The sequence below is a fragment of the Mya arenaria genome, chromosome 13 (genome assembly GCF_026914265.1).
Source record: "Mya arenaria isolate MELC-2E11 chromosome 13, ASM2691426v1".
Classification (NCBI taxonomy): Eukaryota; Metazoa; Mollusca; class Bivalvia; order Myida; family Myidae; genus Mya; species Mya arenaria.
Window position 1 is genome coordinate 5,691,751 of NC_069134.1, and position 19,638 is coordinate 5,711,388.

At 41.9% G+C, this 19,638-nt stretch overlaps 1 protein-coding gene across 1 annotated transcript; it reads right to left on the reverse strand.

The window, feature by feature from the left end:
- Window positions 1–3,507: 3,507 nt before the first annotated feature.
- On the reverse strand, window positions 3,508–18,896 carry LOC128214873 (tetraspanin-9-like). Its single transcript, XM_052921575.1, has 9 exons — window positions 18,696–18,896; window positions 14,523–14,606; window positions 14,136–14,184; window positions 13,842–13,894; window positions 12,640–12,714; window positions 12,366–12,434; window positions 12,000–12,098; window positions 4,545–4,631; window positions 3,508–4,220 (listed from the first exon to the last, which is right to left on the reverse strand). Exons 1-9 carry the CDS (start codon window positions 18,756–18,758, stop codon window positions 4,149–4,151), a joined length of 651 nt encoding a protein of 216 aa, XP_052777535.1. The 5' UTR covers window positions 18,759–18,896; the 3' UTR covers window positions 3,508–4,148.
- Between the last annotated feature and the right edge of the window lie 742 nt (window positions 18,897–19,638).

A 19,638-nucleotide genomic window follows, 5' to 3' on the forward strand; every position in this document is an offset into this window, starting at 1 on the left:
AGGACAGTCATATGTACAATACACGAGGATAGTAACATGTACGCTACACGAGGATAGTGACATGTACGCTACACGAGGACAGTGACATGTACAATACACGAGGACAGTGAAATATACAATACACGAGGGCAGTGACATGAACAATACACGAGGACAGTCACATGTACAATACACGAGGGCAGTGACATGAACAATACACGAGGGCAGTGACATGTACAATACACGAGGACAGTCACATGTACAATACACGAGGGCAGTGACATGTACGCTACACGAGGGCAGTGACATGAACAATACACGAGGGCAGTGACATGTACAATACACGAGGACAGTCACATGTACAATACACGAGGATAGTGACATGTACGCTACACGAGGACAGTGACATGTACAATACACGAGGGCAGTGACATGTACAATACACGAGGGCAGTGACATGAACAATACACGAGGGCAGTGACATGTACAATACACGAGGGCAGGGACTTGTACAATACACGAGGACAGTCACATGTACAATTCACGAGGGCTGTGACATGTACGCTACACGAGGATAATGACATGTACAATACACGAGGACAGTGACATGTACAATACAGGAGGACAGTGACATGTACGCTACACAAGGATAGTGACATGTACAATACACGAGGACAGTGACATGTACAATACACGAGGACAGTGACATGTACAATACACGAGGATAGTGACATGTACGCTACACGAGGACAGTAACATATACAATACACGAGGACAGTCACATGTACAATTCACGAGGGCTGTGACATGTACGCTACACGAGGACAGTGACATGTACAATACACGAGGACAGTGAAATATACAATACACGAGGATAGTGACATGTACGCTACACGAGGACAGTGACATGTACAATACACGAGGACAGTGAAATATACAATACACGAGGGCAGTGACATGAACAATACACGAGGGCAGTGACATGTACAATACACGAGGTTAGTGACATGTACGCTACATGAGGATAGTGACATGTACGCTACACGAGGACAGTGAAATATACAATACACGAGGATAGTGACATGTACGCTACACGAGGATAGTGACATGTACGCTACACGAGGACAGTGACATGTACAATACACGAGGACAGTGAAATATACAATACACGAGGGCAGTGACATGAACAATACACGAGGACAGTCACATGTACAATACACGAGGATAGTGACATGTACGCTTCACGAGGACAGTGACATGTACAATACACGAGGGCAGTGACATGTACAATACACGAGGGCAGTGACATGAACAATACACGAGGGCAGTGACATGTACAATACACGAGGGCAGGGACTTGTACAATACACGAGGACAGTCACATGTACAATTCACGAGGGCTGTGACATGTACGCTACACGAGGTTAGTGACATGTACGCTACACGAGGACAGTGACATGTACAATACACGAGGACAGTGAAATATACAATACACGAGGACAGTCACATGTACGCAACACGAGGACAGTGAAATGTACGCTTCACGAGGACAGTGACATGTTCGCTACACGAGGATAGTGACATGTAAAATACACGAGGACAGTGACATGTACAATACACGAGGACAGTCACATGTACAATTCACGAGGGCTGTGACATGTTCGCTACACGAGGTTAGTGACATGTACAAATCACGAGGGCAGTGACATGTACAATACACGAGGACAGTCACATGTACAATTCTCGAGGGCTGTGACATGTACGCTACACGAGGTTAGTGACATGTACGCTACACGAGGACAGTGACATGTACGCTACACGAGGACAGTGACATGTACAATACACGAGGACAGTCACATGTACAATACACGAGGATAGTGACATGTACGCTACACGAGGACAGTGACATGTACAATACACGAGGGCAGTGACATGTACAATACACGAGGGCAGTGACATGAACAATACACGAGGGCAGTGACATGTACAATACACGAGGGCAGGGACTTGTACAATACACGAGGACAGTGACATGTACGCTACACGAGGACAGTGACATGTACAATACACGAGGACAGTGGCATGTACGCTACACGAGGATAGTGACATGTACGCTACACGAGGACAGTGACATGTACGCTACACGAGGACAGTGAAATATACAATACACGAGGACAGTCACATGTTCGCTACACGAGGATAGTGACATGTACAATACACGAGGGCAGTGACATGTACAATACACGAGGACAGTGACATGTACGCTACACGAGGACAGTGACATGTACAATACACGAGGACAGTGACATGTACGCTACACGAGGACAGTGAAATATACAATACACGAGGATAGTGACATGTTCGCTACACGAGGATAGTGACATGTACAATACACGAGAACAGTCACATGTACAATACACGAGGATAGTCACATGCACGCTACACGAGGACAGTCACATGTACAATACACGAGGACAGTCACATGTACAATAATCGAGGACAGTGACATGTACAATACACGAGGAGAGTGACATGTACAATACACGAGGACAGTCACATGTACAATACACGAGGACAGTCACATGTACAATACACGAGGACAGTCATGTGTACAATACACGAGGACAGTGACATGTACGCTACACAAGGACAGTCACATGTACAATACACGAGGACAGTCACATGTACAATACACGAGGACAGTCACATGTACAATACACGAGGACAGTGACATGTACGCTACACGAGGACAGTCACATGTACAATACACGAGGACATTGACATGTACAATACACGAGGACAGTGACATGTACGCTACACGAGGACAGTGACATGTACAATACACGAGGACATTGACATGTACAATACACGAGGATAGTGACATGTACAATACACGAGGATAGTGACATGTACAATACACGAGGACAGTGACATGTACGCTACACGAGGACAGTGACATGTACAATACACGAGAACAGTGACATGTGCAATACACGAGAACAGTGACATGTACAATACACGAGGATAGTGACATGTACAATACACGAGAACAGTGACATGTACAATACACGAGGACAGTGACATGAACGCTATACGAGGACAGTGACATGTACAATACACGAGAACAGTGACATGTGCAATACACGAGGACAGTGACATGTACAATACACGAGGACAGTGACATGTACAATACATGGCAGTAACCTGCACAATACACGAGGACAGTGACATGTACAATACACGAGGAAAGTGATGTATACGAGTATCAGCGAATCTTCAAGTGTTCAGTGGCATTTCGCAAACGATATTTTAACTCATCTGCAATTGTTGTACGTCGACGTAGCAACACGTTAAAGTCCACGTACAAGTCGTTTTTCCCAACCTCAGTTAACGAACGAAAATTGTTTATCCGCCGAAATGTAATGATCTTTTGTCCACACACATACAAAGAGTTTTACATTTTTCGTTTGAAAACATTGATTTGAACGCCCAGTTCCAAACGGAAACCAAATAAAAGTACTCTGAGTGTTAAGCTGTTTATAGTGTCTTTATTGCTCAGAACATGCATATTGTTGATTGTCGTAAAAAATGTCAAACATACGCAACTCATTCTTGGACGGTAAGGGGTGTTACAAATTAAGACGATTAAATCAAATAACTGTACAATTCAGCAATAAATCAAATAAATAACATTTAAACAACAAGCACACATCTGATTATAAAACAAAAACACAGAACAAATGTTACCAAAGCAAAAGAACATCAGTGTTCACCATCAAATTTGAAAGAACTGAAGAGATATTTTTTAATGTAAAATGAGCCAACCAAAATCTATACCTATTAAATTAAAATAAACTTGTTCTTCAGTAGTTTCAAAGTTAGAGTCAGAACGTATTAATTATGTAAGTATATTTTCTTACCACTAGCCGTTTGTACTAATGGTCACTGAATATTATGAAACTTTTAAACTGTCCTATAATCTTCCTAGTTGCATTCTCTTAAATAAATCTCCCAAAATATGATAAAAATATGCACAACAAATCACATCAAAGATAAACAATATCTCTATTAATTATTAGCACAAAAAAGCAAAACATCACAGATAATAAATCACGTTTATGACGTCACAGTTTGTCTATGAAAGCGTTCACGTGAATTAATGAGAGCCTCTATAAGACGCCGACTCTTAACGCGTCCTCGATGTTCTTCAGGGTCAGACAGGAGGCGAACATGCTCATCAGCTGTAAAACAGAGGACAAAGAGACGGTGAGCATTATGATGTTTGAGCTAAGACCTATCCAAAAAGCATCATAATGTACTGATGTACGCATTACTTAATAAATTCCCGACTATTGGCACATCTATAACACATACGAACAATATGCTTAGAATATGTTTTGTTTGCATCTCAATAACAGGACCAACATGTCAGCTGACAGAGTAGCTATAATAGGGGCAGCACATCACTACAGTACACACCACCATAGAACCTGCTGTACCACACTTCAGTCTATGTAATAATGCAGGTTTAGGTACGGTGATCGCGACAACACCATTGTACATACCTGTACGAAGAGCAGAGAGGCGAGGACAGCGACCCACACGGGCAGGTTATCGTCAAGCCACGCCCGCATAGCCGTCCCGCATGGCGTCTGTAATAAATTCGCAAAATTGGCAAATCAAGTTCCACTGAAAAATGTCATGCCATACGTGTACAATTCAAAACAGAATCAGTCTCTGGTAATGAAGCATTGAACTTCTTATCTCAAGGTGAGAACGGGGTAGATGTTGTAGGGTAAAAACAGGGTAGATGCTGTAGGGTAAGAACAGGGTAGATGTTGTAGGGTAAGGACAGGGTAGATGTTGTAGGGTAAAAACAGGGTAGATGCTGTAGGGTAAGAACAGGGTAGATGTTGTAGGGTAAGGACAGGCTAGATGGTGTAGGGTAAGAACAGGGTAGATGTTGTAGGGTAAGGACAGGCTAGATGGTGTAGGGTAAGAACAGGGTAGATGTTGTAGGGTAAGAACAGGGTAGATGTTGTAGGGTAAGAACAGGGTAGATGTTTTAGGGTAAGAACAGGGTAGATGTTGTAGGGTAAGAACAGGGTAGATGCTGTAGGGTAAAAACAGGGTAGATGCTGTAGGGTAAGAACAGGGTAGATGCTGTAGGGTAAGAACAGGGTAGATGGTGTAGGGTAAAAACAGGCTAGATGCTGTAGGGTAAAAACAGGCTAGATGCTGTAGGGTAAGAACAGGCTAGATGGTGTAGGGTAAGGACAGGGTAGATGCTGTAGGGTAAGGACAGGCTAGATGGTGTAGGGTAAGAACAGGGTAGATGCTGTAGGGTAAAAACAGGGTAGATGCTGTAGGGTAAGAACAGGGTAGATGCTGTAGGGTAAGAACAGGCTAGATGGTGTAGGGTAAAAACAGGGTAGATGTTGTAGGGTAAGAACAGGGTAGATGTTGTAGGGTAAGAACAGGGTAGATGTTTTAGGGTAAGAACAGGGTAGATGTTGTAGGGTAAGAACAGGGTAGATGTTGTAGGGTAAGAACAGGGTAGATGTTGTAGGGAAAAAACAGGGTAGATGCTGTAGGGTAAGAACAGGGTAGATGCTGTAGGGTAAGAACAGGGTAGATGGTGTAGGGTAAAAACAGGCTAGATGCTGTAGGGTAAAAACAGGCTAGATGCTGTAGGGTAAGGACAGGCTAGATGGTGTAGGGTAAGGACAGGGTAGATGCTGTAGGGTAAGGACAGGGTAGATGTTGTAGGGTAAGAACAGGGTAGATGCTGTAGGGTAAAAACAGGGTAGATGCTGTAGGGTAAGAACAGGGTAGATGCTATAGGGTAAGAACAGGCTAGATGGTGTAGGGTAAAAACAGGCTAGATGCTGTAGGGTAAGAACAGGCTAGATGCTGTAGGGTAAGAACAGGGTAGATGCTGTAGGGTAAGAACAGGGTAGATGGTGTAGGGTAAAAACAGGCTAGATGCTGTAGGGTAAAAACAGGCTAGATGCTGTAGGGTAAGAACAGGGTAGATGCTGTAGGGTAAGAACAGGGTAGATGCTGTAGGGTAAGAACAGGGTAGATGCTGTAGGGTAAGAACAAGGTAGATGTTGTAGGGTGAGAACAGGCTAGATGGTGTGGGATAAGAACAGGGTAGATGGTGTAGGATAAGAACGGGGTAGATGCTGTAGGGTAAGAACAGGGTAGATGCTGTAGGGTAAGAACAGGGTAGATGCTGTAGGGTAAGAACGGGGTAGATGATGTAGGGTAAGGACAGGGTAGATGGTGTAGGGTAAGAACAGGGTAGATGCTGTGGGGTAAGAACGGGGTACATATTGTAGGGTAAGAACAGGGTAGATGTTGTAGGGTAAGAACGGGGTAGATGCTGTAGGGTAAGAACGGGGTAGATGCTGTAGGGTAAGAACAGGGTGGATGGTGTAGGGTAAGACCAGGGTAGATGCTGTAAGGTAAGAACAGGGTAGATGTTGTGGGGTGAGAACAGGGTTGATGTTGTAGGTTAAGAACAGGGTTGATGTTGCAGGGTAAGAACAGGGTAGATGTTGTAGGGTGAGAACAGGGTAGATGTTGTAGGTTAAGAACAGGGTTGATGTTGTAGAGTAAGAACAGGGTAGATGTTTAGGGTAAGAACAGGCTAGATGTTGTAGGGTGAGAACAGGGTAGATGTTGTAGGGTGAGAACAGGGTAGATGTTGTAGGTTAAGAACAGGGTTGATGTTGTAGAGTAAGAACAGGGTAGATGTTTAGGGTAAGAACAGGCTAGATGCTGTAGGGTGAGAACAGGGTAGATGGTGTAGGGTAAGGACAGAGTAGATGCTGTAGGGTAAGAACAGGGTAGATGTTGTAGGGTAAGAACAGGTGTAGGGTAAGAACAGGCTAGATGCTGTAGGGTAAAAACAGGGTAGATGGTGTAGTGCAAGAACATGGTAGATGGTGTAGGGTAAGAACATGGTAGATGGTGTAGGTAAGAACAGGGTAGATGGTGTAGGGTAAGAACGGGGTAGATGCTGTAGGGTGAGAACAGGGTAGATGCTGTAGGGTAAGAACAGGGTAGATGTTGTAGGGTAAAAACAGGGTAGATGTTGTAGGGTAAGAACAGGGTAGATGCTGTAGGGTAAGGACAGGGTAGATGTTGTAGGGTAAGGACAGGGTAGATGCTGTAGGGTAAGATCTGGGTAGATGTTGTAGGGTAAGAACAGGGTAGATGTTGTAGGGTAAGAACAAGGTAGATGTTGTAGGGTAAGAACGAGTAGATGTTGTAGGGTAAGGTCAGGGTAGATGTTGTAGGGTAAGAACGGGGTAGGTGTTGTAGGGTAAGAACTGGGTAAGAACAGGGTAGATGTTGTAGGGTAAGAACATGGTAGATGCTGTAGGGTAAGAACGGGGTAGATGATGTAGGGTAAGGACAGGGTAGATGTTGTAGGGTAAGGACAGGCTAGATGTTGTATGGTAAGGACAGGGTAGATGTTGTAGGGTAAGGACAGGCTAGATGGTGTAGGGTAAGGACAGGCTAGATGGTGTAGGGTAAGGACAGGGTAGATGCTGTAGGGTAAGGACAGGCTAGATGCTATAGGGTAAGGACAGGCTAGATGCTATAGGGTAAGGACAGGGTAGATGCTATAGGGTAAGGACAGGGTAGATGTTGTAGGGTAAGGACAGGGTAGCTGGTGTAGGGTAAGGACAGGCTAGATGCTATAGGGTAAGGACAGGGTAGATGTTGTAGGGTAAGGACAGGCTAGATGGTGTAGGGTAAGGACAGGCTAGATGGTGTAGGGTAAGGACAGGGTAGATGTTGTAGGGTAAGGACAGGGTAGATACTGTAGGGTAAGGACAGGCTAGATGGTGTAGGGTAAGGACAGGGTAGATGCTATAGGGTAAGGACAGGGTAGATGGTGTAGGGTAAGGACAGGGTAGATGGTGTAGGGTAAGGACAGGGTAGATGGTGTAGGGTAAGGACAGGGTAGATGCTGTAGGGTAAGGACAGGCTAGATGGTGTAGGGTAAGGACAGGGTAGATGTAGTGTAAGGACAGGCTAGATGGTGTAGGGTAAGGACAGGGTAGATGCTGTAGGGTAAGGACAGGCTAGATGGTGTAGGGTAAGGACAGGGTAGATGGTGTAGGGTAAGGACAGGCTAGATGGTGTAGGGTAAGGACAGGGTAGATGCTGTAGGGTAAGGACAGGGTAGATGTTGTAGGGTAAGGACAGGGTAGATGGTGTAGGGTAAGTACAGGCTAGCTGGTGTAGGGTAAGGACAGGGTAGATGGTGTAGGGTAAGGACAGGCTAGATGGTGTAGGGTAAGAACAGGGTAGATGGTGTAGGGTAAGGACAGGGTAGATGCTGTAGGGTAAGGACAGGCTAGATGGTGTAGGGTAAGGACAGGGTAGATGCTATAGGGTAAGGACAGGGTAGATGTTGTAGGGTAAGGACAGGCTAGATGCTATAGGGTAAAAACAGGGTAGATGCTGTAGGGTAAGGACAGGCTAGATGCTATAGGGTAAAAACAGGGTAGATGCTGTAGGGTAAGGACAGGCTTGATGCTATAGGGTAAGGACAGGGTAGATGTTGTAGGGTAAGGACAGGCTAGATGCTGTAGGGTAAAAACAGGGTAGATGCTGTAGGGTAAGGACAGGCTAGATGCTGTAGGGTAAGGACAGGCTAGATGGTGTAGGGTAAGGACAGGGTAGATGCTGTAGGGTAAGGACAGGCTAGATGGTGTAGGGTAAGGACAGGCTAGATGGTGTAGGGTAAGGACAGGGTAGATGTTGTAGGGTAAGAACAACGTAGATGCTGTAGGGTAAGAACAGGGTAGATGGTGTAGGGTAAGGACAGGGTAGATGTTGTATGGTAAGGACAGGGTAGATGCTGTAGGGTAAGGACAGGCTAGATGCTGTAGGGTAAGGACAGGCTAGATGGTGTAGGGTAAGGACAGGGTAGATGTTGTAGGGTAAGGACAGGGTAGATGGTGTAGGGTAAGGACAGGCTAGATGCTGTAGGGTAAGGACAGGCTAGATGGTGTAGGGTAAGGACAGGGTAGATGTTGTAGGGTAAGAACAACGTAGATGCTGTAGGGTAAGAACAGGGTAGATGGTGTAGGGTAAGGACAGGGTAGATGTTGTATGGTAAGGACAGGGTAGATGTTGTAGGGTAAGAACAGGGTAGATGTTGTAGGGCGAGAACAGGGTATATGCCGTAGGGTAAGGACAGGGTAGATGTTGTAGGGTAAGGACAGGGTAGATAATGTAGGGTGAGAACAGGGTAGATGTTGTAGGGTAAGGACAGGGTAGATGGTGTAGGGTAAGGACAGGGTAGATGCTGTAGGGTAAGAACAGGGTAGATGTTGTAGGGTAAGGACAGGGTAGATGTTGTAGGGTAAAAACAGGGTAGATGCTGTAGGGTGAGAACAGGGTAGATGATGTAGGGTAAGGACAGGGTAGATGGTGTAGGGTAAGAACAGGCTATATGCCGTAGGGTAAGAACAGGGTAGATGTTGTAGGGTAAGGACAGGGTAGATGTTGTAGGGTAAGATCAGGGTAGATGTTGTAGGGTGAGAACACTCTAGATGCCGTAGGGTAAGAACAGGGTAGATGCTGTAGGGTAAGAACAGGCTAGATGCCGTAGGGTAAGAACCGGCTAAATGCCGTAGGGTAAGAACAGGCTAGATGTCGTAGGGTAAGAACAGGCTAGATGCCGTAGGGTAAGGACAGGCTAGATGGTGTAGGGTAAGGACAGGGTAGATGCTGTAGGGTAAGAACAGGGTAGATGTTGTAGGGTAAGGACAGGGTAGATGTTGTAGGGTAAAAACAGGGTAGATGCTGTAGGGTGAGAACAGGGTAGATGATGTAGGGTAAGGACAGGGTAGATGGTGTAGGGTAAGAACAGGCTATATGCCGTAGGGTAAGAACAGGGTAGATGTTGTAGGGTAAGGACAGGGTAGATGTTGTAGGGTAAGATCAGGGTAGATGTTGTATGGTGAGAACACTCTAGATGCCGTAGGGTAAGAACAGGGTAGATGCTGTAGGGTAAGAACAGGCTAGATGCCGTAGGGTAAGAACCGGCTAAATGCCGTAGGGTAAGAACAGGCTTGATGTCGTAGGGTAAGAACAGGCTAGATGCCGTAGGGTAAGGACAGGCTAGATGGTGTAGGGTAAGGACAGGCTAGATGGTGTAGGGTAAGGACAGGGTAGATGTTGTAGGGTAAGAACAGGGTAGATGGTGTAGGGTAAGGACAGGGTAGATGTTGTAGGGTAAGGACAGGGTAGATGTTGTAGGTTAAGAACAGGGTAGATGTTGTAGGGTAAGGACAGGGTAGATGGTGTAGGGTAAGAACAGGGTAGATGCTGTAGGGTAAGAACAGGGTAGATGTTGTAGGGTAAGGACAGGGTAGATGTTGTAGGGTAAAAACAGGGTAGATGCTGTAGGGTGAGAACAGGGTAGATGTTGTAGGGTAAGGACAGGGTAGATGGTGTAGGGTAAGAACAGGTTATATGCCGTAGGGTAAGAACAGGGTAGAAGTTGTAGGGTAAGGACAGGGTAGATGTTGTAGGGTAAGATCAGGGTAGATGTTGTAGGGTGAGAACACTCTAGATGCCGTAGGGTAAGAACAGGGTAGATGCTGTAGGGTAAGAACAGGCTAGATGCCGTAGGGTAAGAACAGGCTAGATGCCGTAGGGTAAGAACAGGCTAGATGCCGTAGGGTAAGAACAGGCTAGATGCCGTAGGGTAAGAACAGCCTAGATGCCGTAGGGTAAGAACAGGCTAGATGCCGTAGGGTAAGAACAGGGTAGATGCTGTAGGGTAAGAACAGAGTAGATGCTGTAGGGTAAGAACAGGCTAAATGCCATAGGGTAAGAACAGGGTAGATGCTGTAGGGTAAGAACAGGGTAGATGTTGTAGGGTAAGAACAGGGTAGATGTTGTAGGGTAAGAACAGGCTAGATGTTGTAGTTTAAGAACAGGGTAGATGTTGTAGGGTAACAACAGGGAATATATTGTAGGGTAAGAACGGGGTAGATGTTGTAGGGTAAGAATAGGGTAGATGCTGTAGGATAAGAACAGGGTTGATGTTGTAGGGTAAGAACGGGGTAGATGATGTAGGGTAAGAACGGGTTAAATGTTGTAGGATAAGAACTGGGTAGATGTTGTAGGATTAGAACGGGGTATATGATGTAGGGTAAGAACAGGGTAGATGATGTAGGGTAAGAACATGGTAGATTTTGTAGGGTAAGAACAGGGTAGATGTTGTAGTGTAAGAACAGGGTAGATGATGTAGGGTAAGAACGGGGTAGATGTTGTAGGGTAAGAACATGGTAGATGTTGTAGGGTAAGAACAGGGTAGATGATGTAGGGTAAGAACATGGTAGATGTTGTAGGGTAAGAACAGGGTAGATGTTGTAGGGTAAGAACAGGGTAGATGCTGTAGGGTAAGAACATGGTAGATGTTGTAGGGTAAGAACAGGGTAGATGTTGTAGGGTAAGAACAGGGTAGATGCTGTAGGGTAAGAACATGGTAGATGTTGTAGGGTAAGAACATGGTAGATGATGTAGGGTAAGAACAGGGTAGATGTTGTAGGGTAAGAACAGGGTAGATGCTGTAGGGTAAGAACATGGTAGATGCTGTAGGGAAAGAACATGGTAGATGATGTAGGGTAAGAACATGGTAGATGTTGTAGGGTAAGAACAGGGTAGATGTTGTAGGGTAAGAACAGGGTAGATGATGTAGGGTAAGAACAGGGTAGATGCTGTAGGGTAAGAACAGGCTAGATGGTGTAGGGTAAGAACAGGGTAGATGTTGTAGGGTAAGAACAGGGTAGATGGTGTAGGGTAAGAACAGGGTAGATGTTGTAGGGTAAGAACATGGTAGATGTTGTAGGGTAAGAACAGGGTAGATGATGTAGGGTAAGAACGGGGTAAATGTTGTAGGGTAAGAACAGGGTTAATATTGTAGGGTGCCCGAGTGTTTTCTAATTTTCATTTATTTTTACGGTCGACACATTGCTTACCGTATACAGGGTTGCATTGTTCTGTGCGTTGCTAAGGCAACTGTCAGGGAGCGCGCCCGAGCCGTAGTCTGTGTAGTTGTTGTAGCCACAACATTCCAACTGTAATGTCAAAAAGGACACTTGACAGCAATCCGTGGACGTATATCGTGCCTTTCTTATTATAAGGGACAATTGAAAAAAATAATTCTTTGATTCAACAACATGCATTTACTAACGTTCGCTCCGAGAATTACATTTTTACGTTTATAAACATGTTATAGAAGTGTTAATTAAAACCTGAGGACTGACTAAGAAAGGCAGACTGAGTCTTCTTTTTTTCAAAAAAAATGTTGTTATAGCATCTTAAGAGAATGTTATAAAAAGTACCTCTTTCTGTATCTGATTCTTCGTTTCACTGTTTACCTCATCCCATATTTTTTCTGTAAGTCCAAAAGCCTGCAATGTCACAAATTGAATAGATTCTGTTATCAATTTTGAACTGTATTCTGACAATTTTCAAACGTAAACGACAATTAAACATGAATTCTGTAAACTCTCCACTTTATTTACCCTACGCATTTGAACACATAAAATAATATTTATATTTACGAGTAAATTGATGCCTTTCTATTTTTTCTACCATGCAATCAACGTGTTATACCTGGTCCTGCTGGACGCCGCCTGCGATGGCCACTCCTATGTCCACCAACAGCAATATCGTCGTCAAACCGATATACTGGCAAGATGAGCAGGCACATATGAATAGTATTATAATTACACACATGGGATACAACAACATCAACATTACATGGAAATTTGTTGGGGATTTTTGTATGTACAATATGTAGAATTTTTCTTCAAGCATACACATCTTAAGCAATTTATGTACGGACAGTAAGACGGGCGGACAAATCAGATGATGAAACCATGAGGGGCATTCAGCACATCTCGTCATATCTACACTCATATATTGATAGATGAAGAAGAAAGTTTATTCAGCAGAAATACACAACACAATGTATATTTGAAATAGGCCAATATGACCCGTGATCAAATGAATGAAATACAATGGCTTATATACATGTATATATAGAACGGTAATCAGCACTTGACCCTCGTGCAATGTCGTACCTTTACCCCAACAGGTATGATCGCCTATCAGCACTTGGGGGGATAAATGAATTGCCGATGACATTTCAAATTGAAATAGCATAACTCTCGTCTCTTGGGAGAAAATTTCCCAAGGCTGCCAATTCTTTGAACGTCAATGGTCATGATTACAACATTCGAAGGATCATCAATCTTATCACGAGCCAGCATACTTGACAAACTATACCAGAAATCGCTTGAAACCACGTGTGATAAATCATAGATGGGCTTGTTCGAGTTTACGTCTTATCTCCTTATTAAGGAAGTTTTACAACAATAATTCATTTATATTACAATGAACTTGATTTGGCACGTACCAATTTCGTATTTAAGTACCACTTGTGTGTCAACAGAACATAGTTACATTTCAAGCTAACAATATAGACCTTTTATTTTTACAAAGGAGAACTGGAGTGTTCCTTAAATCAGAGTTATGACCTAATATATGAGACACTTTTCATGAGATTTAGGACGAAGTACATAAACTGCATTTAGTTCCTGGATGGTTTACTGTTCGAAAACTCCGTACATCGAGTGATAAGTCTCAGAAAGACACGCATAACTAAAATTGAAAATTGTTAACATTTCTACCAACGTTGTCATGCTTAAAGGAGGCCACAAAAGACACGCCCTCTTTCGAAAAAGCACTAATTATCATTGAGGTATGATGTTGAGAGCTCCTTGTTTAGTGATACATTACTGTAGGTCACTCACCATCTTGAGGCAGCAGGTGCTCTCAGCACAGACACCAATGCATCCCAACAACCCTGCAGAAACGAACCACATGTAGAGATGAAATACCAGAATGGCGGGAACTTGATTATTTCTTAGGTAGCATATAGTTTATTTAACAAATGACTTCATGAAATTAAAATAGCCGTGTACCATACTTGGAATAAACTGAATTTCAGTTTTCACAAACTATGTGCATTTTCGCTGGTGTTCTAGTATTCTAAGCCAAACCACGAAGTACACAACTATATGAAAATGAATGTAAAAGGGTAATACCTATCAATGTTAATAATGCACCGACGCCGATGAACGTGTAGGTGAATATCTGCAAAATAAAACGGATATATTTAAGACCGGGTAAGATATAACACGTCCATGCACCCTTGCTTAAGGTTAATGGTGCTGAGCGTATAAGGGTAAGACCCATTCGGCGAACATGCTTAAGATTTTGGTGGTTGTTGCTTTGTGACACCATAGGAAATATTTTGACAGATATTCGGGTTCTTTAATAACTTCCTAGCTCCAAAGTAGCCTTAATAAACACCAAAGCAAGTCTACAAAAGGTATATGATTGACACTATGACAACAAGCAGGCGTGTACTACCGTAATCATAAAACTTGTTCTATTAAATGTGTGTACTGTTGTCAATGAGAGGCACTTACCAGAGTGCCGGACAGGAAGTTACTTGTGTTTCCAGTGGAGACCATGATCCAAATCCCGTACGCCAACGTACCGATGCCCACCAACTGAAACATGAAGAAAATATTAGCGTGCGCTGATGGATTTATAGTCTGTCCCGATTCGTTTATCTGTTTGTTAACTAACCAGGAGGATGTCATCTCCCTACACCCCCGACACCCCACTCCAACCCTGCCCGTCCCGTGGAATCCGTTATACCGCTTCATTTTGAACTTAAATCCGCAATACCAATATTGCATAAAATGTTCCATAAGTGTTTGATAGCATTATTTTTCATTTATACTTTGGCTTCTCTGGGCATTTAAATGCAATAATAATTGTTAATTAACGCCTAGCGAGATGGAGATAAGTGTGTAGGCCCCTATATGACAGGATAATAAATAATTGTAAATAAGATTATATATATTATTTAAAGAAGAGTTTTTTTTTAAACTGACAGAATGGACTAATATTCTCGGATATTGTACAACTGCTTTGACAGTACAAGTGAGAATTAGTATGTTTGTGTATTAGTATAGTGCATTTGACTAGCAATAATATAAATATGATGTAAACATTATAAAAAAGACAAGCGAGTTGGGAATACGACAGAAAGTTGGTGTATACTAGCCCCTAGCATAATGCATTCTGATGATTTATATGCACTTCAAACTCAGCCTAGTCGGGGTTTTTTTATTTATTTGTTCAGACTTGCGCGGAGTACTTTACCTAACGAAATACAGCTACACCAAATGACAGAGAAAAAGAAATAATATCAGATTTAGGCCACGTAGAATTCTGTCTATTATAGCTCAAAAAATATTATTTTGAGTAGTAATAAAACTATTATCGAGAACAATCGGTAAATCGTCACGGACAATGTCGGCGACAATCGATAGTGGTTGTCCAAAATCGATGTCGCTAATATTCTTTCCGGTAAATACGTATTTTTAGTTTTAACATTCGGAGCACATCGGCCATTTACCGTCGAAAACAACCTGAATGCCAATACAACAGTAGAATTAGTTCGTAAATTTTAAATAATAGTTCTAATTAATTGTAGTGTGTTAACGTGTATTTTGTATTACCAAGTTTAAATTGATAGTCAGAGAAGTGTATAATTGCATAAATAATTAAGATTTCCAAGAGTACAGTCATTAAGATTAACTGCTAAATTGAAATTACTACGCGGTATACATGCATTGTAGTTAAATGTAAAAAATCGACATTGTAAACCGTTCATATATCTCTGAGGTTGTATTTGATGGAAAATAGGGGAGGTGTTCCGAAGGGTGGTAAATATCTAGGAAATATTCATTTTTCTTCCGGTAAATCGTCGTTGAGTTCATGTAAACCAGGGAGGTCACTCTTTTAAACAATGGCGCTGCCTGTTGTATGATGTATTTTCTAACTCAGACAAAGTCGGGTTAAACGTATGGAAGTTTGTCGGATTTAAAAAAAAGAGACCAGGATTGCCAGCGAAAAACAACCTAGACATGCCAGCTGCGGAATACAAAACCAGGGGCGGATCCAGGAATTAACGATGAAGGGACACCTTTTGACATCATGACGCCCTCCCTCAGAACCAAAATTGAAATGTTTTAAAATGTCGGCGGGGTGTGTGCTCCTTTAAGATTGTTTTACGATCTCTAGTTTAAAATTGTGCGAATTGCGGGTATGTCTTTTTTTTCCTCCGATATTGACATAAAAAGTTAACTTACACGACTTTTTTTCACCCCCCCCCCCCCCACCTCCTCCCTTGGATCCGCTAGTTCAAACTGTGCAACAAGCATTAAATATGCTTTTACGTTGATACAATACTAACATTCCCAAATTATATCATATGCTTGGTCCGATACGAATCGAGTATCGATAACAAAATAATGGAGTCCGATTTTCAAACACTACAGATATATACCGCACAAAAATACCGGGAATCTGGCTAATCAAGATGGGGTGGGGTGACACTCTTATACCAGGTGTTCTCTGTTAACTACGCAATACACGATGACTGTCGCACTTAGTCACTGATTAATAAATCAATCGTTTCTCTATTTTTATTTACCATCGTAGTACATATGTGTATCCGGCCAAACAAAACAAGTCCGCTGTCCGACCCTGCTAGAAACTTCCCACAAATACCCTAAGGGAATATTCCCATGTTTATACCGGACAAAGGTAGATCAATTTATCATGGATCCGGTTCATCCGTTCGGAGTATTTGTTTTCGAGGAATGAAACTGACTGTATTCGTACGAAAGCAATAAGTTCTGTGAGCATTTGAAGGTCTTTCACTCAACGCTGCTTCACCTGTACACTATAAGTTCTACCAAAGCATGGTTAAAACATTGGATCGTTTTTATTATATTTCGAATCAAACTGTAAGTACAGCAACATATTGTCTTTATGGATAAGGACCTTGAATAGTTTACATTTGAGGTATGACTGTATGGAAATTGCCAGATGACCACACGATATATTTGCTCTCATGTTTGTATATGCGGACCGACAAGGAGATTGTTTGCACATCTTTGTTTGTTATACAATAAACAAGACAGTTATCTACAGTTTAACAATGCCAAACATGATTTCATTCATATTTACGAAAACCATCAAAGACTATTTATAAACAAATTTTGATACTCCTGCGCTGGTGTGTTTTTTTTATTACAACTGAGTAAAAATTATTTAGTTGGGAAATGGTTTGAATGTCCAATAAGAAAGTCAAAGCCCAATCAAGGGTCATTGTTCCTCTACAATTGTTTAATGATGTAGTATATACACAAGGGTATTGCTCATGTTATATTTAGTGGTAAGTATCCATTAACATTTTACGATTCCTGTACAATTACAAACTTACTGGGTTCGGAATAGATGTTATCAGCTGAATGCGTATTCTTTATTGTTATCATGCTCACAGAAAGTTGGTAGAAAAAACAACACCAACAGTATATATATTAATGGAATACAATGTAAGCAGCTGAATGTGGAAATAAAGAACAGCTGGCTAACATTGTTCTAGGGACCTGCTGCCAGTGTTGTCCAGCAAAGATTGTGACAGGAAATCAATGGTTTTATCGCTGCTGTGTTGCATCGTTTGCAGCCTGCCTGTCGGTTTCTTGTGGTAAATGCTACTCGTAATACAATATTTGAAACTTTGCCATAACATGATCTTAAAGTATCACTTTTGATATAGTTAAACAACAAAAAATATACTGCTTTGTGTTTCCTATTCAGCAGAAAAAGAATTAATGTAGTCGTTCAATATACTAGTAACCTACCCTTCTAGCAAGTGAAATTAGTAACTAGAAAAGAAAATATAACTTAACGGACATGACGTCTTAATTTGGTTCCTTACCTGATGAAAATAAGTTATAATCTAACTCAGTTGGAACATATCCTGTAAATCGTGATAACGTTATGTCTGTTAAGTTAAAAAACGCAATTCTAACGATTAAGCAAGCCGAGATGCAATCTCTTTGGCTGTAAGTAACACTTAGATGACTTGAAGTAAAATCTTAATGATAGAAAATGGGCGGAGTGGGCGTAGCTTGTAAAATGAAGGATAAACTGAAGTCGCAATTTATCAAATGATTGCAAACAGTCGGCATACTCATTGATGTTTTATTATGTACATTTGTAAATCTCGATAAACCTATATAGATTTATTGTTGTCTGTCCTGAACATGTGTCCGTCTCCATTAGTTTATGAATGTCTAGTGTAAAATTTATCATTGTAGTAGTCTACATACTACAGTGTCAAACATTCAAGTGAACATGCATGTACTAACATAACGAACGGTCTTTTCCCCACGCATTACCTTCATCCAAAAATCAGTTAAGAAAATATACAGCTTTAATTACTCTAAAACTCAACTGAAATACTTCTTATTCATACTGATATCTTTGCATGTATAATTTCTATTCAATTTTGGAGGAATTCAATGATGTATCTATTGATATACGTTACTATTTTTCTGATGACTTTGTTCACACTCAGTAATAGCAAGGAATGAGGACACACTAATTAGTAGTGGAAAATGAACATATACATATAAATACATAAAAACACATATAAATACATATAAAGGAATACTTTTTCCGAAACCAACTGATCTCAAAATGATGTTTTATTTTATTAATGAATGTGTACGTACCCATAGTAGACTGTTGAAGAGCAGGAAAATCTTCCCGCAACATCCAGTGTGACTAGCACCCATTTTAGATGTGTTTTTCTTATTATCACATCGTAGAACAAAAGTTGGTGAATGGGTTTAATAATAAATTTAATATATGAAAGAGTAGTTCCTGTTTTAGACTGATTTCCTATCTGTTTAATACTCGACGATATTGACGGAGATGAAAAATGTATCTCTCAAGTGTCTTACGCATGCGCAATTGTTCACCTTTGATAAGAAGATTGCTCAAACAAATCACGGACTTAACAAACAAAACCAGTGTGATTGGTAATGATTTGTTTAAGGAATAGGTTACTAAAAGATTAGTTTTGTCCTCACAAAACAACTCACTCAGAGAGATATAACACGAATGCTTCATCTGTTCAATTTCAAAATATATAAAAAAAAAAACAATAAAAAATTCATGTTTAATTGGAGTGATGTTTTAAAATATTTTTAGACAATAAGATTAATAAGAATATTAGAAAAAGAGAGAATAATACACGATATTCTAAAAGTGTTTTCCCAACAAAATCATGCATTCCCGAAACGTAACAGTGCTGGTGTACGAGACGCTCTGATCATAATCAACATCGAGCTCAGTATTATTACCGGTACGCAAGACAGTTCCATGTTGGTCTGACCAGAATCCCCCGGGAGCTCGATATCACGGCCGATATACCAGACAATTCCATGTAGTTCTGACCAGAATCCCCCGAGAGCTCGTTATCACGGCCGATATACCAGACAGTTCCATGTAGTTCTGACCAGAATCCCCCGAGAGCTCGTTATCACGGCCGATATACCAGACAGTTCCATGTAGTTCTGACCAGAATCCCCCGGGAGCTCGATATCACGGCCGATATACCAGAAATTCCATGTAGTTCTGACCAGAATCCCCCGGGAGCTCGATATCACGGCC